At 38.9% G+C, this 22,476-nt stretch overlaps 1 protein-coding gene across 1 annotated transcript in view; it reads left to right on the forward strand.

The window, feature by feature from the left end:
- Nucleotides 1-22,476, forward strand: part of fat3b (FAT atypical cadherin 3b) — a 60,056-nt gene that overhangs the window by 15,339 nt on the left and 22,241 nt on the right. Inside the window, exons 4-19 of the mRNA XM_079860616.1 lie at nucleotides 1,525-1,586; nucleotides 6,677-6,991; nucleotides 7,102-7,312; nucleotides 7,876-7,947; nucleotides 8,565-8,701; nucleotides 9,516-9,791; nucleotides 10,427-10,637; nucleotides 10,864-14,958; nucleotides 15,471-15,667; nucleotides 15,837-15,990; nucleotides 16,724-16,957; nucleotides 17,316-17,708; nucleotides 18,371-18,585; nucleotides 18,833-18,970; nucleotides 19,241-19,384; nucleotides 21,781-21,978. Of these exons, the coding sequence (XP_079716742.1) occupies nucleotides 1,525-1,586; nucleotides 6,677-6,991; nucleotides 7,102-7,312; nucleotides 7,876-7,947; nucleotides 8,565-8,701; nucleotides 9,516-9,791; nucleotides 10,427-10,637; nucleotides 10,864-14,958; nucleotides 15,471-15,667; nucleotides 15,837-15,990; nucleotides 16,724-16,957; nucleotides 17,316-17,708; nucleotides 18,371-18,585; nucleotides 18,833-18,970; nucleotides 19,241-19,384; nucleotides 21,781-21,978 (7,052 nt within the window). The remainder of the gene's footprint in view (nucleotides 1-1,524; nucleotides 1,587-6,676; nucleotides 6,992-7,101; nucleotides 7,313-7,875; nucleotides 7,948-8,564; nucleotides 8,702-9,515; nucleotides 9,792-10,426; nucleotides 10,638-10,863; nucleotides 14,959-15,470; nucleotides 15,668-15,836; nucleotides 15,991-16,723; nucleotides 16,958-17,315; nucleotides 17,709-18,370; nucleotides 18,586-18,832; nucleotides 18,971-19,240; nucleotides 19,385-21,780; nucleotides 21,979-22,476) is intronic.

Consider the following 22,476-nt stretch of genomic DNA (forward strand, 5'->3'; position numbering starts at 1 on the left):
TCTCCATGACATACACTCTTTATGAGAGCGGGCCTTTGGACCAGTATGAGTGTTCAAGGATGAAATATACGAAGAAAAAAAAAAAAAAAGGCAAATGAAATTATAGTTGAATCAACCCAAAGGTATCAAACCTTGAGTGTTTTATAGTTTGCCCCTGGACTGCAGTCATAGATTCTACTTTAGCTTCAGCCACTGCTGGGAAAAGCCGTTGTAATTGCTCCCCACTTATCTAGCTCTCTTTTTGTGATTGCCTGTTGAACTCAGCCTAAGTGTTCAGATAAATTGCATTGTGAGCTCTTTTATAAAAACAAATGTGCTGTGACTAAGCCAGCAACCAATTACTGCACCCTGAAAATAGACAGTGCATGTTTGATTATTAGTTAGAGCGCTTGCCTCTAATAGAGTCATATCTTTTACAATTTCTTTTAGTTACAAATGCCCTGCCAAGAATATCTTTACAGTATATTTAAATGGCAGGCTTAAGAGTAAAAATCATTTGCTCTTTCCTCTCAACCACTGGTTCCTCAACGTCTCTGTGAGTTCATAGCTTCTCTAATTTCTCTAATTGAGTCTCTCTGGATGGCACACATTAGGGAATACTGTGGATTCCAGCAGTGCGATTCAACCTGTGCCATCAGGAGTTCTTTGTTGCCATGGCTCTTTCACTGAGAATCATTGGCTCAGAAATCACGTGCAATAGATTTATTTTAAGTAAAAATGGTGGCAGTGTTCTTTAAAATGCTAAAATTTGCAATACATTTGCGCATACAGTATATTTTAAAAACAGTCTCTCAGAGAATCTTCCATATCACTTTGTTCTGTGGAACACAAAATAAGACATTCTCAGTAAATTGAGACTGAAGCTCTCGAGCTTCAAAAAGGATGAAAAAGCACATTAAAAAAAAAGTGTTATAGAAGTTATCCATTCAACTGATGTGTGCTATATTCAGAGATCTGGATGTGAAACAGACTGAAATGTAAGTTTTTGTAATTTTTTTGATTCACAGAAGAAGGAAAGTCACACAGGCTTTGTACTATATGAGGGTGGGTAAATAAGCCCTCTTTTCTGCAGCTTGTCAATATGTCCTCACAGCAGGAATTGTTGTCAAACCCATAGACCCACTTAAAATTATTTACCTTCAGACTCCATCATCCAGATGTCTTGTGCCTTAAGGAAGCATTCATATTCAGGAATGTCTTCCTGCTCTCAATCTCTGCTGTTCTGTCTGCACTGAAGTGTTTTTAAAGCCTAGTTACAGCCACCGGGGTTTGGAAAATAATGCATTCACGAGATGCCATCTGTGGGTTTTACGTTAGACGCTTGCCTCTTGAGCTGCTTTTTTCCCCCCTGAAATAAACAAACAATGTTGTGTGAATTTATGCACCCTTTCTGACATGTTATTAATCATTGTCGAGTGGAGCGGCTCTCCTCGTTGATCGTTGCAGCCCTTACATCGCACAATTGTCATGAAAGTCATTGTTTATTCAGTTTTGTCATTTAAAAAAAAAAAAAATGTTTTCCAGGACTCATCACTACCACATCAAGGAAACTGGATAGAGAGCAACAAGAACAGCACTTCCTAGAGGTACTGTATACATTACCCATCTGACTGTAAAATAAAAAACTATTAATGCTGCGTTCCATTCAAACTTAAAATATGGGATGTTCCTACTTGAAATTGGCATTTTAATGTATCTTAAAATGTAATTTATTACATTTTTAAGCAATGATGCTGAAAAGCTGAATTTTCAGCATCATTACTCCAGTCTTTAGTGTCACATGATCCTTTAGAAATCATTCTAATATGCTGATTTGCTGCTCAAGAAACATTTCTGATTATTACCAATGATGAAAACAGTTGTGCTGCTTAATATTTTGTTTAATAAATAGAAAGTAAAAAAAAAAATCAGTGTTTATTTTAAATAGAAATCTTTTGTAACATTGTTTTTACTGTCACTTTAGGTAAATTTAAAGCATCCTTGCTGAATAAAAGTATTCATTTCTTTCAAATTAAAAATGTACTGACCCCAGACTATTGAACTGTAGTGTATAAGGAAATAAAATGGCAATGCTACTGCTTTACAGGTATTTGATTGTCAAAATCATCAATCAAATTGTAGAGCACGCATAGCTTTTTTTAAGGATGGCAGTTGATTTGCAGGTCTAATAGAGATGATGATTTACTGTGTTTTAGACACCTGGCTCTAAGCGTTTGATAAACAGGATTTATTGACTGGTATTATATGAACTTTTACTCTCTGATGCATTTTAGTTCATTAAAAGGAAATATGTATCCTTAACTGTTGTACCATCTCCCTGGGTGTTGCTTTGTTTGTATGCTTTCATACACACACCTCTGAAAAATCAGATACTTCCAAGTTGGAGGTCTGACTTCAAATGCTTTTTTGAAAGTACAGAACTGACAGAAGTTACAAATTCCAACTTTCTGTTTCTGAGTTGAATGGAACACTGCATTACTCTGAACATTACTCATTCCAGAAATCATGCAGTTATCAAATTTTCTATTTCAAGAAGACACATGATGTTAAACCTGGTGTCATATTTGAATTTGAACATGAGTGTGAATGAGTTTGTGAGCTCCAATTGAGGGAAAGATTTTAGTGGGAATTCACTGAAATAGTGATAATAGCAATCTAGCGCACATCATACTACTTTTATTATATTTTGCAGTGTTTTTTGTGAGTGTGTGTGTGAGAGCTGCCATGAACTATCATTGTATGTAAAAGAGGAGCATGTCTATTCATTAAAATGTCTCCTTTTTATCATACTGAACAAATAAGAACATACAAGTTTAGAATTACATGACTGCAAGACAATTAAAAATAACTTTCCTTTTAGGAGCAAAAATGCATTTTGTCATTGATTCTCAAGGGCAGTTTTATCAGATCATGAAATGTTGAAATCATGTACTTCCATGAATAGTCACAAGTAAAACTATGATAGAACTGCAGAGAAATTTAAAATGATTACTTTTCTTTTTTTATTATATTTTTTTATTTTATGTTTTTTATTATAAATTTTTTATTATTATTATTATTTTTATTTATTTTTTTACAATAACACAACAGTGGTACTGGTATCTCATAACAGCACGTACAGCCAAATATTAGCTTACAATCTTTGGATGTACATGTTCATATATATCCATATAAAATCATAACAAAAATAGAAATAATAGTTATAATACAACGGGGCATATCTGAGTAAATAAAAACCAGAGACATTTTATAGACCAAAAAAATCTAATTAAAAGGATTTATCAGTCACTGAGCATCTTCAAGAGAGTTCCACAGAGAATCACTGAGCATCTTCAAGAAAGTTCCACAGAGAAGACCAAGTGCGTCAGAAAACATCAGATCTTTGATGCAGATCATATGCTAGTTTCTATAGATGTAGAAGAATAGCGGCTTGACTCATCCACATATTGTGGACAATGCAAAAATCTTTCCAAGTAATCTTTTGAATAATTTTGTGGATCTCCTTCCAGTAACTTTTAATTTTATCACAATCCCAAAACGCATGCATCGCCGTATCAGTGTCTGCCCTGCATTTGAAACATAATTGAGAAGAATTGGGGAACATTTTATGAAGGCGAACTGGAGTTAGATAAGTCCTGTGAATACATTTATAATTTTGTTTGTTGGCCAAAATTGAAAGTCCTTTTCCCATATCACCCTCAAAGAGTCAAAAGTTGAAGGACAAACATTAGACAGCAATGTATATAACTCAGAGATCTTCTTCTTAGTAAATGAAGAGAAAAGCTGCTTTTCCATTTCAGTAAGATAAAATCGTATATTGCCTTTTTTTAAGTGTGACTCTAAAAAGTGCCGTAATTGAAGAAATTGATAAAAATCATTACTGGGAAGGTTAAATTCCTGCCTTAACGACTGAAATTACCTCAATTGACCATTATCAAATAAATGACCAAATTCCAACACTCCTCTCAACCTCCAGGTCAGAAGACCAGTATTCTGTATGGGTGGGGGAAGATCAGGATTGTGTGCGATAGGAGACTTGAGAGACAGCTTATTTTAAATAGCTATATATTTCTTAACATCCTTCCAGTCCAAAAGAGTATTAGTCACAGTGAAAATATTAGTCAGAGATTAAATTTTTTGTATATTATGAATAAATGGCAAAGAGTAACAGTCTAGGAAAGCATCTTGAAGATTCAATCCCAGTCCAGTGTGAATCGGATCTATTAAGAAACCAATTTAACACGTGTTTAACTTGTGCAGACCAAAAATATAAATGAAAATTGGGGAGCGAAACCCCACCTAATTCCCTTGGTTTCATCAAAACCGAAAGTTTGAGTCTGGGTTTTTTATGATTCCAAATATACCTTGAAACCGAAGAATGAATCTTTTTTAAAAAATCTCTAGCATGGCAAGTTTTGGAACAGAAAGTTCAATATATTATTCAATATTCATTCTTATAACTTTAATCCTGCCTAGAAAAGAATTTGGAAGCGACACCCAATCTGATGGGTACTGATTAATTTTTGTAATTAACTGGGGATAGTTAGCTTTAAACAGATTTTCCAAAGCAGGTGTGATATTGATTCCCAAATATTGAAATCCAGAACGTGCTAAATGAAAGGGGGAATTTGAAACGGTTTCGCAGGGAACATGCATATACAGAGCTTGAGATTTGTCCAAATTAATCTTATATCCTGAAAAATTACTGTAAAAAAAATTACTATTTCAATTACAGCAAGAATTGCATCAGTAGGATATTTAAGAGAGCAGAACATCATCTGCATAAAGGGATATATGATGTTCCTCTAGTCTGGACCTATTGTAAAACCATGTATGTTAGCATTATTTCTCACAGCAACAGCCAGTGGTTCAATAACCGAAGAGAATAGCAATGGCGAGAGTGGGCAGCCTTGACTCTGCTTACTGAAAATCTGTCAGACAACACTTTGTTAGTGTTAACTTGAGCCATAGGATTAGAATATAAAAGTTTAAATGATTAATTTTCAATAGCTTCAAGTATTTTATTGATAATCATATAGGATACACACTGACTTATTTATTGATTTAGGATCACATTTGTCTGGTGAACAAAATAGAGAGATGCTACCAGTGACCTATTGAGTTCATTGGAATATACAGTTGTAGTATCGAGTGAGGACTGGGTTTAAGGCAATGATGTTTCCATGTGATTTTTTCTTATAAAAATAAGGTGCAGCAGAGCAAATGCCTAGTCTACACCTGCATTATGAGTGACAGAAAGGATAAAGCCAGCGTATACTGACCAAGGACTCTTATTTAACTCCAAAACATGTGCAGATGTGCAAATTTTCATACAGTCTGGTGAGCAGCCCTTAAATTACTAATCCATCAATGAGGGCAGTACAGTAGCGCTGATCAATGGGATGGGTGTGGCTCCCCGTGATCCCTGCTCTACATGGACAGAGTGGAATGAGGGCCATTGATTTCTATGTTCGCTAAATGATGATTCACTCTGCAGAAGGCTTCTAGTTTCAAAGTTCATATCTTACATCTAGCACCTCAAGGTGCCTGCTTTGAGAGAGCAGCCCTGGCATCAGCGTCTCCAGTGTGTCAGCGCAGACTGAAAGACTGAAATTAAAGATTTAGTCCATAGACTAGAGGCTTTCATGATCTGCTGCTTGTGAGTTTGCAGTGGTGTCATTTGCCTCTTGGCTCTTTTTATGTCCAGTCTCTGATCAAGTTCTGGGAATATCCAGTGGAGCTCCATGTAGAAGAGTGAGATCAATTGCGTTTTTTTCTGAAGAATGCGCCTGAGTTTATCTTTTTTTTCTATTTTATTTTAAAATAGATTTTGAGTAGAGTTTTTATTTTATTTATTTTTTATGTATAGCCTTTTTATGTCTCTTGACAATAGAGAAATGTAGAGTTGCTATGCGGTTGCTAAGATGTTTGAGTGGTTTTTGGCACATTGCTGTGAGGTTGCTAGGGTGTTTTAATGTCTGTACATCAAAAATCTGATTGCTTAATTTGAGGTTTCATTTTTGTGCATTTTTTGATGAGTTATGGGATGAGTTCCAGGATAGAAATAAAATACTCTAAAATGTGCAATGTTAATGGAAAATATTAACATAGTGCAAAGTTGAAAAGGTACATTGCAGATGCAATAAAGAATAACCCGAGGAAAATGGACCAATAATATACTACTGTTAAAAAGTTTGGGGTCAGTAAGATTCTTGTAATGTTTTTGAAAGAAAATTTGATTTGATTTTGATTTGATAAACTTTATTAATCCCCAAGGGAAGTTTACACGAGGGGAAATTTACAAAATCTCAAACTATGGCTGCATTTATTTGATGAAAAATAACAGTAATATTGTGAAATATTATTACATTTTAAGATAACTCTTTTCTATTTTAAAATATTTAAAAATGTAATTTATTCCTGTGATTCCAAATACATTTTCAGCATAATTACTCCAGTCTTCAGTGTCACAATATCCTTCAGAAATCATTCTAATATGCTGATTTGATGCTCAAGAAACGTTTCATGAATGCATTAAGAGAAAATGAGTGAACGTACCCATCAAAAACTGTACATGCAGCTACCTTGACCTGTTAAAATTGGCACTGAAGTTAAAACTAACTTTTTCTTCACAAACTGCATTTTCATCATAATTTGTTTATATGTGTTTATCTAGGTTACAGTTATGGATGGAGGAGGGACCTTTAGGCAGTCCACTGTCTGGGTGATAGTGCATGTTCAGGATGAGAATGACAATACGCCTGAATTCAAAGAGTCGGTGTACCGCATCATCCTTCTGGAGCGGGACCGCAACAAACGCGGTGACCCTGTCTACAGAGTCTTCGCCCATGATCGAGATGAAGGGTCCAATGCAGATCTCACATACAGCATTGTGGATGGAAATGATGATGGCAAGTTCATTATCGATGCTAGGACAGCCATGGTGTCTTCCAGGAAGATGGTCACGGCTGGTGGCTTTGATATTCTCACGGTAAAGTACCAGACAGATGGGTATTTCAGTTCACAAAAAAGTTTATATGCAGCTTTAGCAGTATAAAGTTTTCAGCCTTTTCTACTTCATATTTTCTATGCCCTCCTCAGATAAAAGCCATTGACAATGGGACCCCTCAGAAGTGGTCGACCACCCGTTTGCATGTAGAATGGATTCGGAAGCCCGTGCCTTCGCCACTGGCCTTGCGATTTGCCGCAGCCGTTTACAACTTCACAGTGGGGGAAAACGCCAAAGTGTATGAATCAGTTGGAGAGGTCTCAGTTTGGCAGACAGCAACTCCTTTATGGTTCGACATCATTGGTGAGCATCAATAATGCAGCAGTTCCAGTCATAAATTAAGTCGGGTTGCAAACTTTAATGTCCGTAATATTACTGATGTTAATGTCTGCTTAGGATGAATCGCTTGTGTTGTTGCATTCCTCAGTTGCTTCGGATAAAACCTTGCTGATGAATAAATGTAAATGTAATTTAAAGGAGTAGACCTATATGGTAAACAATGCTGACAATGATTTACTCCATTTGCTCGTTGCTTACAACTCTTCTACATATTTATCATTTGCACCTATATTTTCTGCTCATAGTTGGACAACAGAAGATGCATGTATGGTAAAGTTAGTCAACTAAACTATGCAAAGAGGGTCATTTTGATTTAAACCCTCTCAGTATTTAGGATTTTGCTGAGCATTGCAGATGTAGTACCACGATGGGGGCATTGCTTGTGTTATTTAGTTGGAAAACTCCCAAATGAATAAGCGTTTAAAAAGTCAATTTTGAATTTGTTTAGCTTAATATTAGCTCTTGTCATCCATGTCAATTTTCTGTTTTCTTTTTCTTTCCCTTCATCTGGATCTGTCTCTGAGAAGGTGGAAGGACGTCACGGGAGATGTTTTATATCCCACAGAGCTCCTGTGGTGGAAACTGTTCATCTGACAGCGGTAGGCTAACTGTCAGTATTTTGTAGTTATTTTCCTGAGCGTGAAGGTTTGGCTAGTTTATCTGATACTTTTAGATACTCGCTTTAAAAACTCCATTTGCCGCAAGACAAACGTGAAGCTCTCAATCCTGTAAACACTTTGAGTGCTGAGATTCCTTCCAGACTTGGGTCTTCTGATCTCATTTAAGTGCATTGGAAATTGAGTGGAATTGGAACAGATGCATGCAATGAATACTAAAGATGCTCAGAAAGTTTGCCCTTATCCGTCAGAATGGACCTGAATTAATGATTTGAGAATCTGCCGGGAAGAGGCTTGTACCTGACACAGATGTTTGTGGGAGTCGAAGATAAGAGACCCGAGGCTGATGGGAAAGATCCCAACATAAAGCGGTTTATGTTTCGAATGCTGTGAAACTTTGATGAATCGCTGTGAAACATAAAAAATGTATTTCTCACAGAAGAGCGAAACTGCATGACAGTTTGACTGGTAGAGTGTTCACCTTTGATCCTTTTCTGCTAAACCTTTACCTCTTCGTTGGATAAATAAATGCATGCAATGTATTTTCTATCACTTTTAATTTTTCAGGTCATGCTAACTGTGATTTCTTGGTGTAATAGGAAACTATGATGGTCCATTTGATATTCAGAGAGGGATGGGGACCATAGTAATAGCCAGACCTCTAGATGCAGAGACACAATCACTATACAACATGACGGTACAGGTGACAGATGGGACCAACACAGCCACTACACAGGTATATTTTTAGTTGTATAAACATCTTGGAAACTTTTTCTAACAGAATCAAGACTGCTAACTTCTCAAGAAACTAGCAAAAATACTATTCCTGGTAGCTGTGGTTGAAATATCCAAGAGAGAAACATCTCTAAGATGTTAAGCAGTGTGCCAACTTTTATCTAATTTTAACAACGTGAGTTTGCTGTGTGAAAGAGATATCTATATAATCTTCACTGAATATGTCTTCAGATATGCCAGGGGCTGCTGAGTATTTCAGTGTCCCAGAAACCCACATTGTATTGTCATTCTAGCATGTGCATTTTCTATTTCTTATTATAAAATGGATAGTTCCGGAACTTGATTCTGATTGGTTGAGCCGCAATCGAAGCCGTTGTAAATTACTCAACAAACATACACTGACCGCATTACATTAGTATTACTGCGCAACTGCCGTTTGTGATTCTTTGTTGCTGTATGTGTTGCTTAGCAACCTCTTTGGAGAAATAAATGTGTTATAACGTTATTTTTTGTTGCTGGTGTTTATTTTATGAATAAAATAAATATTAAAATTGATATTTTTATGGAGTAACCGTTTTATAAAAGCAATGAGCCCTTTGAAGCCGTGTTTTACAGTGAATTTAGAACAGCTAACAACGCCCCTTAGCTGTTCTAAATTAAGTGTAAAACACGGCTTTGCGGGGCTTATTGCTTTACTTAAGCTGTTTTGACATCAGTGCATATTGCAACAGTGTAGATTACTTATAGGGATCTGTTTAAATTAGATGAATTTCTATGTGAAAAGGTAAAAATGACTCTGTCCCCTGTATCTACAGGTTTACATAAAGGTTTTGGACAGCAATGACAACACTCCCATTTTCTCTGAGCGTACATATGAAGTCTTGGTGTCTGAGGATACACCAGCCGACACTGAGGTCTTGCGTGTCCGGGCCAGGGACAAGGATGAACGGGCAAAGTTGAGCTACTCCATCCATGGCAGCGTTGATCCGGCAAGCATGCGGATGTTTCGGATCAATCCTGGTACTGGTGTTATGTACACAGCAGATCGACTGGACTATGAGGTCCGCACTCAACACATCCTTACTATTATGGTAAGAAACAAGATTTCTATAATACAACTGAACTGAGGTTGCAATATATTGGTAGATTAGTTGATATGTGAAATGGCATGTTTTAGATTTGAAATCACTTATGACATACAGTGGGGTCCAAAGGTCTGAGATCACTAGTATAAATGCCTCACTATTTGCATTTTTCCTAAGAATTATAAATATTTTTTTAAATAATACTTTAATATAATACTTAAATTATATTACCATTAATTGATAAATAATAGACAAATAAAAAAAATTCCTCCTTTGCTGACATGGTGGAATGGACTCCACAAGTGTGTGTAAAACCTGATGTATGTTATACAGCATGATTCAGAAAATATTTAAATGTTCATAACATATTTTTTTAGTGTTCAAAATTAGAAATGTTCTATTTGTTTCCTGGTTTTAGTACAGTATTGTGAAGTATTTTAGATTATCAGAAATAAAGCTCAGCATACCAAATTTTATATTTTGACAGTTTGCATTTTTAACTGTTCCTTTCTGTCTTTTTTATTCCTTTTTTTCTCATTTTGCTTGTTTCTTCACAAATCTTTTCCATGCAAAAACTATTAGTTTTTCTCCTCAGCTCTGTCACCCTGTGTTTCCTCCTTTTTTTCCTTTTCTTTTTTAAGGTTAAAGATCAAGAATTTCCCTATTACAGAGATCTGGCACGTATTATTGTGACTTTGGAGGATGCCAATGACCAGCCTCCCTTTTTTACTCGCACTATGTATGACAGTACGGTGTTTGAGTCGGCCCCACCAGGAACGTCAGCTTTGCAGGTGATCGCACTAGACAGAGACTCAGGGAGAAACGGGGAGATAGTTTACTCAATTGATGCAGGTAAACACCATGTTCTCTGCTCTTGAATTTATTACGCTCCCTGATAACATTTCCATTGTTCAGCTGTTTTGAGTAACTGATTGTCTATGCCGCTGAGTGTGATGCATTAGCTCATTTCTTTTAACATGTCATGCATCTTAAGATTTATCTTTGATATATCCTTTACCTGAAATGCCACTTTTCATGATGAACTGACAGGCATGTGTAATTTTATTTTCTTTCTCAGGCAACACTGGTGGCTTATTTGGAATAGATCCACTATCTGGCATAATTTCAGTAGCCAGAGAGCTGGACCTTACAACTGTGGGTTTTTATACCCTTACTGTGAGAGCCACAGATGGAGGTACACCAGCATTAAGTAGCACCACTGCTGCTAGGATCACCATCTCTCTGTCTGATTTCTCCAGTCCAAAGTTTGCCCAACAAGAATACCAGGCTGAGATTACGGAGAATGTTGCTGTCGGGACTTTTGTCTTAATGGTCTGTGCAATTAGTCGATCCATACTGATTTATGACATTAAACAAGGGAATGATGAAAGGAGGTTTAAAATAAATCGTTACACAGGTGTCATCACAACACAAAGGGATTTAGACTTTGAGATGACCTCCTCATATATGTTGGCCATTCAGGCTGTCAACATGGCTGGGATTGCCTCCACTGTCACTGTCTGCATCCAGGTTGTTGATGAAAATGATAATCCTCCAGTTTTCCAGGAGCTCACATATAAAGGGACCATCAGTGAGGCAGCCCCTATCAATAGTGTGGTGATGAGTGAGGATGGAAAGCCCTTGGTAATTGAAGCCACAGATGCTGACAAGAATCACAATGCCCTCCTGGTCTTCCAGATTGTGGAGGACACAGCTAAATTGTTCTTTACTGTGGACTCGGGAACAGGCTCAGTCAGAACTATAGCCCAGCTGGACTATGAAACATTCAGTGCTTTTTATTTTTCTGTTAATGTGCGGGACAGTGGCAGGCCTCAGCTAACAGCTGAGAAGCCAGCCAAGGTCCTAATCAGAGTTGCGAACGTCAATGACTCTCCCCCTCAGTTCTCACAAGAAGCTTATGACACTGTGTTGCTTCTTCCAACATATGCTGGGGTTGAGGTTCTGAGAGTAGAAGCAACTGATCCAGACATGACCACTGATCTGATGTATTCTTTGGCTGATAGCAACTTGGAGCACTTCGAAATAGATCCATCATCGGGTGTCCTCACGGTCAAAAACAAAAAACTCTCCAAAGACCGTTATCGTTTCAATGTCAAAGTGTCAGATGGGCGGTACTTTTGCACAGCACTTGTGACGGTGTTGGTCAGGGAGGCTATGGACAGTGGTCTCCTTTTCAGTCAAACCTCTTATTCCTCCTCTGTACTGGAGAATAGTGTGAACATTACCACAGTGAGCATTATAAATGCTGTAGGAAACCGCTTAAATGAACCACTAAAGTACACTCTTTTGAATTCAGGGACACGCTTTACAATTCGTCCCACATCAGGGGTTATTCAAACCACAGGAGTCCTTTTCGATCGAGAACAACAGGAACTGTATGAGCTGGTAGTAGAAGTGAGTAGAGAATACGACCAGCTGCGAGTTGCTAGAGTAACCGTCAGAGTAGAAGTTGAGGATGTTAACGACAATGCTCCTGAGTTTCAAGGCCTTCCATATTATGCTGCTGTGCAGGTTGATGCAGAACCTGGCTCACCCATTTTCCAGGTGTCCGCGACAGATTTGGACAAAGGGATAAATGGAGCTGTGTATTATGAGCTTAAGGAGGACCATCCACAATTTGAAGTGAACAAGCTCACTGGTGAACTTACTCTTAAAAGGGCCTTTGATGCAGACTTGTCCAATGTTGAATATCCACTTGTCGTCCTTGCACGTGATGCAGGCTACCCCTCCTTGTTCGCTGTTGTTGAGCTTCCAGTTACAGTTGTGAACAAGGCCATGCCTGTGTTTGACAAGTCTTTTTATGGCATATCAGTAAGAGAGGACATTGCAGTGTCCACTCCCATTTTATGCATAAATGCCACCAGTCCAGAGGGCCAAAACATTATATATACTATTGTGGAAGGGGATCCCTCCTTTCAGTTTGACATTGGCTTTGACAGTGGTGTGATTAATGTCATATATCCTTTAGATTATGAGACCACACCCTACTACAGGCTAACCGTCAGGTCTATGGACACTCTCACTGGAGCCAGATCCGAAGTAGATGTAGACATAGTTGTGGTGGATGTAAATGACAATGCCCCTGCATTTCTCAATGCCTCATACACCACCACTTTGTCAGAAAACTCAATGATCGGTTCTAGCGTGATACAACTCTTGGCAACAGACAAAGACTCTGACAAAAACAATGTGATTAACTATCAGATCCTCTCTGATGGATTTAACAGCACAGACTACTTCCTCATTGACAGCACACGTGGACTCGTGTTAACGGGCCGTCTTTTGGACTATGAACTTACACCAAGCTTCAGCTTTATCGTTAGGGCAACAGACAATGGTTCCCCATCCCAGAGCAGTGAAGTCACTGTCACCGTCTTGGTGACTGACGTTAATGACAACCCACCGTCCTTCAGCCAACCACTTTATGAAGCTTTTGTGAGCGAACTGGCTCCCAGAGGGCACATTGTGACATGTGTCCAGGGTTCTGATGCAGACAGCTCAGATGCTGAGAGTTTGAGGTACAGCATACTCTCTGGAGATGAGAAAATGAGCTTCATAATAGACTCCCAGACAGGTGTCATTTCCTTGTCCAGCCAACGCAGACAGGGGATGCGGACAGCGTACAACCTCAATGTGTCTGTATCAGATGGGGTGTTCACCAACACTGCACAGGTGAACATTCAAGTCATGGGGGCTAACCTTTACAGCCCTGTCTTTAGTCAACGGTTCTACTTGGCAGAGGTCCGCGAGAATGCCCCGCCAGGTACCAGAGTCATTCAGGTGCGTGCCACAGATGAGGACTCAGGGATTTTTGGTCAGATCATGTTTTCTTTTATCAATGACCTTGGAAAGACTCAGTTTTACATTGGAGCTGATGGCCTAATAACGACAGCTCAGAAACTGGACAGAGAGAACCCAGTGAACCGAGACATTGTGCTAACTGTAATGGCACTTGATGGTGGGGGAAGAGCATCCTTCTGCACCGTTAGGGTAATTCTTGCTGACGAGAATGATAATGCTCCACGTTTTAGGGCTATGGAGTATAGAGTTAGCATAAAGGCTAACATGCCAATGGGATCGCTGGTGACTCAGATCCAGGCTCAGGACCCAGATTCCGGCGACAATGGCAGAGTTAGCTACTCACTGTACAGTGAGGCAAAGCTTCCTCTAGTAGATGTGCTGGAGATTGAGCCTGACAGTGGCTGGATGGTCACAAAGGGAAGCATGGCACATCTCAGAGGAACGGTCCTCTCCTTTTTTGTCAAAGCTACTGATGGCGGGATCCCAGCCAAACATTCCCTTGTGTCTGCATTTATTCATGTCTTACCACCTGATGCAAATGTGCCCTCCTTCACCCAGCCCCAGTACTCTTACACAGTCCCAGAGGACACACCTGTTGGAACAGCCTTGGGATCAGTGTACTTAAGTCCTGGTCAGACTGCCTCATTTTCTGTGGTAAATGGAGAGACTGGGGAGAGTAACCAGGGTGGGACATTTTTGGTCGAGAGAGAAACTGGACTTCTAAGGCTTGTTGGCCCCCTTGACTATGAACTCATCAACATTTACCGTTTCAAAGTTGCTGCCACCATGAGGCAGGCGCTGGTTGAATCTATGTCTGTAGTAGATGTAGAAGTGAAGGTGCTAGATGTGAATGACAACAAACCATTATTCGGAACCAGTTCTTATGTGGCCATGGTTATGGAGGGCATGCCTAGGGGTACACGGGTTATCCAGGTACGAGCACTTGACCCTGATTGGGGCTCTAACGGACAGGTTAATTACAGCCTTGGCCCGACCCTAAACCAAGAGCAGGACAAAGCAAGTGGATCTAAATCTGTCTCCGGTGCTATGTTTGTTATTGACAGCAAGACTGGTTGGATCACTACTCTCGGTGACCTGGACCATGAGATGTGCCCATCTTACACCTTCAACGTGGTGGCATCTGATCTAGGTGAAGGTGTCCCACTATCCTCAACAGCTGTAGTGACTGTTGCAATAGCAGACGTCAATGACAACCCCCCTACCTTCGAGAGGGAGTACTACAGAGGTGCTGTGCGAGAGAGTGACCCACTGGGGGAGGTGGTTTCAGTGCTGAGCACTCGTGATGGGGATAGCTCTGATCAGAATCGGCTTGTCAGCTTCCATATCACAGGTGCGTATTAAAGTAGGCCACTGGAGGATGATTTATGGCTCTCGGAGGCTCTCCGGGAAAGATAATCACATTGAAAGGGTTTAATTTAATGAACTAAGTGTGCAAAAGCTATATGAGTAAAGAGCCATCTGCTTTATGTGTCACATTACTTTGTTTAAAGACCATCTGGGGATGTGAACAGATTGTTAGATTTAAGATCAGTTTATTGTTTTCAATAACTTGGGATACTTTATATACCCTCTCCAAAAGTGTCCCTAAGTGTTTCGGTTCACTTAGCATGCTCTTAGACTTATTTTGATGGGTGTATGCACAAATTTTTATCAGTATAGTTTATGAAATATGTTTGTTTTATTTCAATTAAAGAACAATAATTCCTTACAGCATATAAACATTGTTATGTGTTTATGGAAATTAAATACATGATAGTTTGGTTTCTGTGCAGGCCATCACAGAGTTTTACAAATCTTCCTTGCTCATTTATCTCAATTCTGTGGCCATTCTTTTTGACTCAGGAGGAAACCCCAAGGGGGTTTTTGGGCTGGCTCCTGTTCAGGGGGAGTGGAAGGTCTTCGTGAAACGGCCTTTGGACAGAGAGGAGCAGGATCAATACCTGCTCAATATCACAGCCAGTGACGGCCTGTTTGTAACCCGCATAGGCGTAGAGGTCACTGTCATGGATGCCAATGACAATAGCCCCATCTGCAATCAGGTCTGAGCAATTGATTTAGGCTGGCATTTGTCATCTCATACAGCCCAAGTTAACAACTACCATGTTTAATGCCTGCATACTGATGTAAATTAAGTATTTTTACACAAATGTATTTTGTCTTAAGAATTCAATACACACTTTTAATAGTTTTTCATCATTATTTTTTTAGGCTCAATATGAGGCCTCGTTTCCAGAAGATGTGGCTATTAATACTGTTATTCTGACAATTGGAGCAACAGACTTGGACACGGGTGTCAATGCAGAAGTTCAGTACTCTCTGTTTGGCATTGGAGTTGAAGAGTTTTACATGGATGCAAATACTGGTATTTCTGTACAAACTTCTTTCACATTTGCTTTTACACTATTTTGTTAAGGCTTGAATACACTACATGATTTTTGCCTTGGTTTGCACTGGATGAGTCAACACTAGTTGCATAAAGTCAAAGCATGTCTGCAGATTTTGTGCAGTCGGAGTTGACAGGTTTCACAAAAATTCTTCTTCTTTTTTTTTGCCTCAGACTGATGCCTTCCAGTCTGATGATATCAAACATGTTTGACATTTTGTCATTTGTCTCTTAGCAACAATGTGCATGTTTATGCATGATTTTGTGTTCAAAGTAATTTGAGAAGTCTGGTAGTATGTGATCCTGTGTCATTGAGTGAATACTGCCCATTTGTTTTCTGTAAATATTTTCAAATTCAGCAAGTGTATGATGCTGTTCAGATTTTAAAAGTTGTGAACTGCATTCCAGCCTTTAGATTATTTTAAGTAATTGGTTACAATACAATTAATAAAATGTTGCCTGCTATCCCAGATTGCTTGGAAGTTTAAAGCATCTTTAGATAGACAGCATTGATTTAGTAATTATTTCATTGACGTCATTAGGCTTGATTGAATGAAACATTTATGAGACACAAAAATATTTAGCACCGCCATCCATCATTTACAGTATCTTTTATTCATCTCACTGAAGTTTTTACTTAATGCAACTCTGGCACATGGTTCTGAGATCCATCCTGTGAGGCTTTTCTTATGTTTCTCTCTTTTTGTGCCAGGTGAACTGAAGACGGCCTCTCTGTTGGACCGGGAGAGAACTGCAGGTTATAAGTTGGTAGCGCAGGCTACAGATGGAGGAGGGCTGTTCTGTCGCTCTGAAATTTCTCTGACCATTCTGGACATTAATGATAATGCACCATCATTTGCCTTCACACGGTTCATGGCGAGTGTATATGAGAGCGCGGCGCCCAAGGCCTTGATCACACGCCTTCAGGCTAATGATCCAGATGAAGGTGTGTATTTCACACATGTAACATTTAGGTTCAACTTTATGTGAATATATAAGTGGCCTTGTGACTGATCACCATCTCTTTTTTCCAAACCATTTCAACCCTCTTTTGCCTTCACCATTTTATTTGAAATAGTCCTACGGTTTGATTTTTAAAACTGAAAACATAAGCTCATAAAACTCTTGCAATAATTAACAAATAACAAAATCGTGTTTAAAATTGTTTTAGATGAGGTACAGCATATCACATTGCAAGCCCTTATATTAAGCAAATGATCCTATTTTGGATCATTAAAGATTAATCTCTTGAGGGAAACATTATCATTGCATGTTTGATGGAGTTTTTTTATGCCTTCTCCCAGGTCTGAACAGGAAAATTGTGTACACACTTGTTGACTCTGCTGATGGTATGTTCTCCACTGACCCATCCTCTGGTGTGGTGATCCTGGAAAAGTCTCTGGACAGAGAGAGGCAAGACTTGTATTCGATCAGGATCAAGGCTACTGACCGAGCAGGGGCCGATGGCTCGCTTTCCACCCAGGTGGACCTCACCATCGTGGTTCTGGACGTGAACGACAACCCACCTGTGTTTCAAAAGCAAGATTACGCGGCCACAGTGCCTGAAGATGTTACTGTAGGAACAGAAGTGCTGCGCGTCTTTGCCACGAGTGGTGATATTGGAGTGAATGCACAAATCTACTTTAGATTCTTGTCTGGAAATGAGCTGGGAAAGTTTTCCATTGATGAATCAACAGGCAAGGCGGGGAGACGGACATTTTCTGCACATAAAACAATTATTTCTGGTTTGAAATTGTTTTGCAGTTTTTAGTTCGATTTCTTTCAAGAGCTTACTTGTAACTAACACAGACAAAGGCTTATTGTCAGGTCATTTATATTTCCTTTCTTCATGAATCATTGAGAGAAATGTAAGAAAGTCTATTGACTCTAGACAGGACATTATGATTTGACAAATTGTGTCTTTTCAAACAGCACAATATAAGTGCAGCGATTGGGAAAATTAGTTATGAATGCTCCACAAAATTCTAATAATCGTGCTTAATATGCAGAAAGCATGGGAACAGTTACTGGGAGTGCTCTTTGTCTCTTAAAAAGATGTAGGCAGTCAGTGGAAACCCTGAAATATAACAAAATTTTTATAGTTATATCACTTCCCGTCCATTCAGTTTTGACAAAAGAATAATGTGCTTTAGTTTTAAACCTGTACTTTAAGAGAATTAAGCTCTTAAAGGCGCAAAGAAGTACAGTGCTTTCTTTTGGCTATTGTGTGTGAGCTAAACGTTCTGGCTTTTCTTGCATCCAAAGGAGCCTTTGTATTGAAAGTTATGTAAATGTGGCGTCTATCATATGCATTTAAATTAATTGGCTTTGCTCTGACTCATATCTCGTATGATTCCAGGCATCATTTCTGTGGTGGACGATCTTGACTATGAGCTCTGCAAGGACTTTTTCCTAAATGTCGAGGCCTTTGATGGCGGATCACCTCCCTTGACGGCCAGGACCATAGTGACCATAGAGCTACTGGACGTCAATGACAACTCGCCTTCATTCAGCGAGGACATTTACAATGTTCTGATCAGCGAGGACGTAGCCATCGGAGAGACCGTCACAAGGGTAAAGTTCTCTCATTAGCCGAGCCACTTCATTGGCATTTAATTAGCCACAGACATAATTTCAATTTCACAGCTAGCATATAATTAAGCTTATTGCTCGCATAAATCCCCTTAATGAATTACGCTAGTTATTCATTTGTACTGTGTACTTGAGCTGTAATATAATTTATCGTAAGAGGGTGTAATTTGCTTCATGATCCATATAAATTCAGGGATTTTTGGCTTTTTATCTTGTTTGTTATGTGCAGCTGTTTGCAGAGGACCTGGACAGTCAGATCAATGGGCGAATAACTTATTCCATTCTGAAAGGGGACCGTGACAACCAGTTTTGGATCGACCCTGTCACTGGGCTTCTGAAAGTTAACAAGGCACTGGACAGAGAGACGGTTAGTCCTTGGAATGAGCTGGGGTACTTTGGCTAATGAATCTTGACATCTCTTCGAGACACTCTCCTGAGACATTGCATGATTTCGGCCAATTATGTTTAAATCAGCCGTAAAGTCTTTAATTAGGCAAATGTAGGATTGAAACTGAGGCTTTTGTGTGACTGTGGGTGAGCGGACAGTCTTGTTCTTCTAAAAAAGACATTTAATAAGAGTTGAGTCATTCTAAACTGTTTTTGCCTGACATTTATCCTCTTGTCTCACTTGTACAAGGTCTCAAGCTACTCATTGTCTGTGCAAGCGTTTGACAGCGGGTCACCTGCCAAGTCAACCACTGTGAATGTCAATATCGAGATTGCTGATGTGAATGACAACCCGCCGATCTTCTCTCCCGCTAATGCTTCAGCTGTGATTCAGGTGTGAGCCACAGTCTTAACTCTTTTATTTGCAGCAATAGACATTGTTGCATACCTACAATAGATGCTTTCATCTTTTGAAAAAAGTGTCATATTCTCACCAAGGCTGGATTTATTTGATCAGTAATACAGTAAGACTGTAATATTGTGAAATATTATAACAATTTAAAATAACAATTTTCTATTTTAATATATTTAAAAATGTCATTTATTCATGTGATAACAAAACTGAATTTTCAGAAGCCATTACTGCAGTCTTCAGTGTCACATTATCCTTCAGAAATCATTCTAATATGCTGATTGGTTATTATCAGTGTTAAAAAAATTGTGATGCTTAATATTTTTTGTGGAAACATTACAAGATTTGCAGGATTCTTTGATGAATATAAAGGTACAAAGAACACAGTTTGTTTTTACCGTCACTTTTGATCAATTTAATGTGGCCTTGCTGAATAAAAGTATTCATTTCTTTTTAAAAAGAAACTGACCCCAAGCTTTTGATTGGTAGTGCATGTTGGTCAATGTTGCAGACAGTTTATGACTATTATGCCTAATGTAGCTCTGTAATATTGCTTCATATACACTCACCTAAAAGATTATTAGGAACGCCATACTAATACTGTGTTTGACCCCCTTTCGCCTTCAGAACTGCCTTAATTCTACGTGGCATTGATTCAACAAGATGCTAAAAGCATTCTTTAGAAATGTTGGCCCATATTGATAGGATAGCATCTTGCAGTTGATGGAGATTTGTGGGATGCACATCCAGGGCACGAAGCTCCCGTTCCACCACATCCCAAAGATGCTCTATTGGGTTGAGATCTGGTGACTGTGGGGGCCATTTTAGTACAGTGAACTCATTGTCATGTTCAAGAAACCGATTTGAAATGATTCGAGCTTTGTGACATGGTGCATTATCCTACTGGAAGTAACCATCAGAGGATGGGTACATGGTGGTCATAAAGGGATGGACATGGTCAGAAACAATGCTCAGGTAGGCCGTGGCATTTAAACGATGCCCAATTGGCACTAAGGGGCCTAAAGAGTGCCAAGAAAACATCCCCCACACCATTACACCACCACCACCAGCCTGCACAGTGGTAACAAGGCATGATGGATCCATGTTCTCATTCTGTTTATGCCAAATTCTGACTCTACCATCTGAATGTCTCAACAGAAATCGAGACTCATCAGACCAGGCAACATTCTTCCAGTCTTCAACTGTCCAGTTTTGGTGAGCTCGTGCAAATTGTAGCCTCTTTTTCCTATTTGTAGTGGAGATGAGTGGTACCCGGTGGGGTCTTCTGCTGTTGTAGCCCATCTGCCTCAAGGTTGTGCGTGTTGTGGCTTCACAAATGCTTTGCTGCATACCTCGGTTGTAACGAGTGGTTATTTCAGTCAAAGTTGCTCTTCTATCAGCTTGAATCAGTCGGCCCATTCTCCTCTGACCTCTAGCATCAACAAGGCATTTTCGCCCACAGGACTGCCGCATACTGGATGTTTTTCCCTTTTCACACCATTCTTTGTAAACCCTAGAAATGGTTGTGCATGAAAATCCCAGTAACTGAGCAGATTGTGAAATACTCAGACCGGCCCGTCTGGCACCAACAACCATACCACGCTCAAAATTGCTTAAATCACCTTTCTTTCCCATTCTGACATTCAGTTTGGAGTTCAGGAGATTGTCTTGACCAGGACCACACCCCTAAATGCATTGAGGCAACTGCCATGTGATTGGTTGATTAGATAATTGCATTAATGAGAAATTGAACAGGTGTTCCTAATAATCCTTTAGGTGAGTGTATATGGAAAATATTAAAAATTCTTCTTTGCTTTTATTGTTTATAAGATTTTTTTTTTTTTTTTTTTTTTTTTTTGCATTTTATATAATGCTCTTAACATTTAGCATTTACTTGGTTGAAATGAAGGGTCCTCTAACAAACAAAAAAAATCAGCCTTTCAAGCCATTTCAGAGCAAATACATAAATATTTATGTTAGAAGGCAGAAAAAAATGAGATAAAGTATAGAATTTCGGCACAAAACTCATCTCCCCATGGAAATGATTTGTACGGCTTGTTGAGGAGAGGTGTGCTATGTCTTATGATCTACCTCCACGATGATAAAGTATCTTAAGAAATCCCCTAGAAAGGAGCTACCTGAGCCATATCTATGGACTAGATATAATATTATGTAACTTTAGGGTCGGCGTTCTTGACTAGGTCTAGGAAGTAAACAACCTAGCAAGTGTGTCTTAGGTAATTGCTAAGTCGTACCAATTACCCACAGCACACTAGCATTGAAGACTTTTGAATGGTCAAGCACCACTCACGTTCTCTTCAGGAATTTTTCAAATTGAGACCTTATTTCTGTTTTTTTTTCTGTTTTTTTCATTCAAGTTGAACAAGCCTGCAGGAACTACCATCCTCACACTGTCAGTTTCTGACAAGGACTCCTCTAGAAATGGCGCACCTTTTGAGTTTCGCATCTTGTCTGGAAATGAGGGCAATGCCTTCAGTTTGGACCAGAATGGAGAATTACGGACAAGTCGAGTGTTTGGTCCAGATGCAACGCGGGAGTATACACTTGAGATACAGGTTAGTACAACTCAAGAAAACAGCTGAAAAAGTAAAATGTCTGTTAAAGTCAATATGAAACAGAAGTTGGGATAGATGGTTCCCTATTGTGATGTATAACCGAGTGAAACGGCTTCTCGAGCAAGAATTATTTTTGAGTGGGACTTGAATTTGTTCTTGAATTGATTGGATGGTTGTGGTTTGCTATTGCTGTGATGTCATGTGAGTGACAGGTTGTCCCGCCCTCACAGCAGTAAACATCATCAGAGAAGAGATGTCGCTGTACGAGGGAGGGGAAGTTATTTTGATTAAAGATTATGAGGGCACATGAATTAAAAAAAAAAGATGTGTACAGATAAATCATTTATAATAAGTACTTTTTGACAAATTTAAACACTTTTCTGGAATGACTTTTCTAAGGTTAATTTCATAACTCATTTTATATATTCTAAATAATGAATTATTAATAATTTAACAAAAAATACCACTTTTTAGATTATTTGACCCAATTATAATTTT

Source organism: Squalius cephalus, assembly GCF_949319135.1.
Source record: "Squalius cephalus genome assembly, chromosome: 24".
Taxonomy (NCBI): domain Eukaryota; kingdom Metazoa; phylum Chordata; class Actinopteri; order Cypriniformes; family Leuciscidae; genus Squalius; species Squalius cephalus.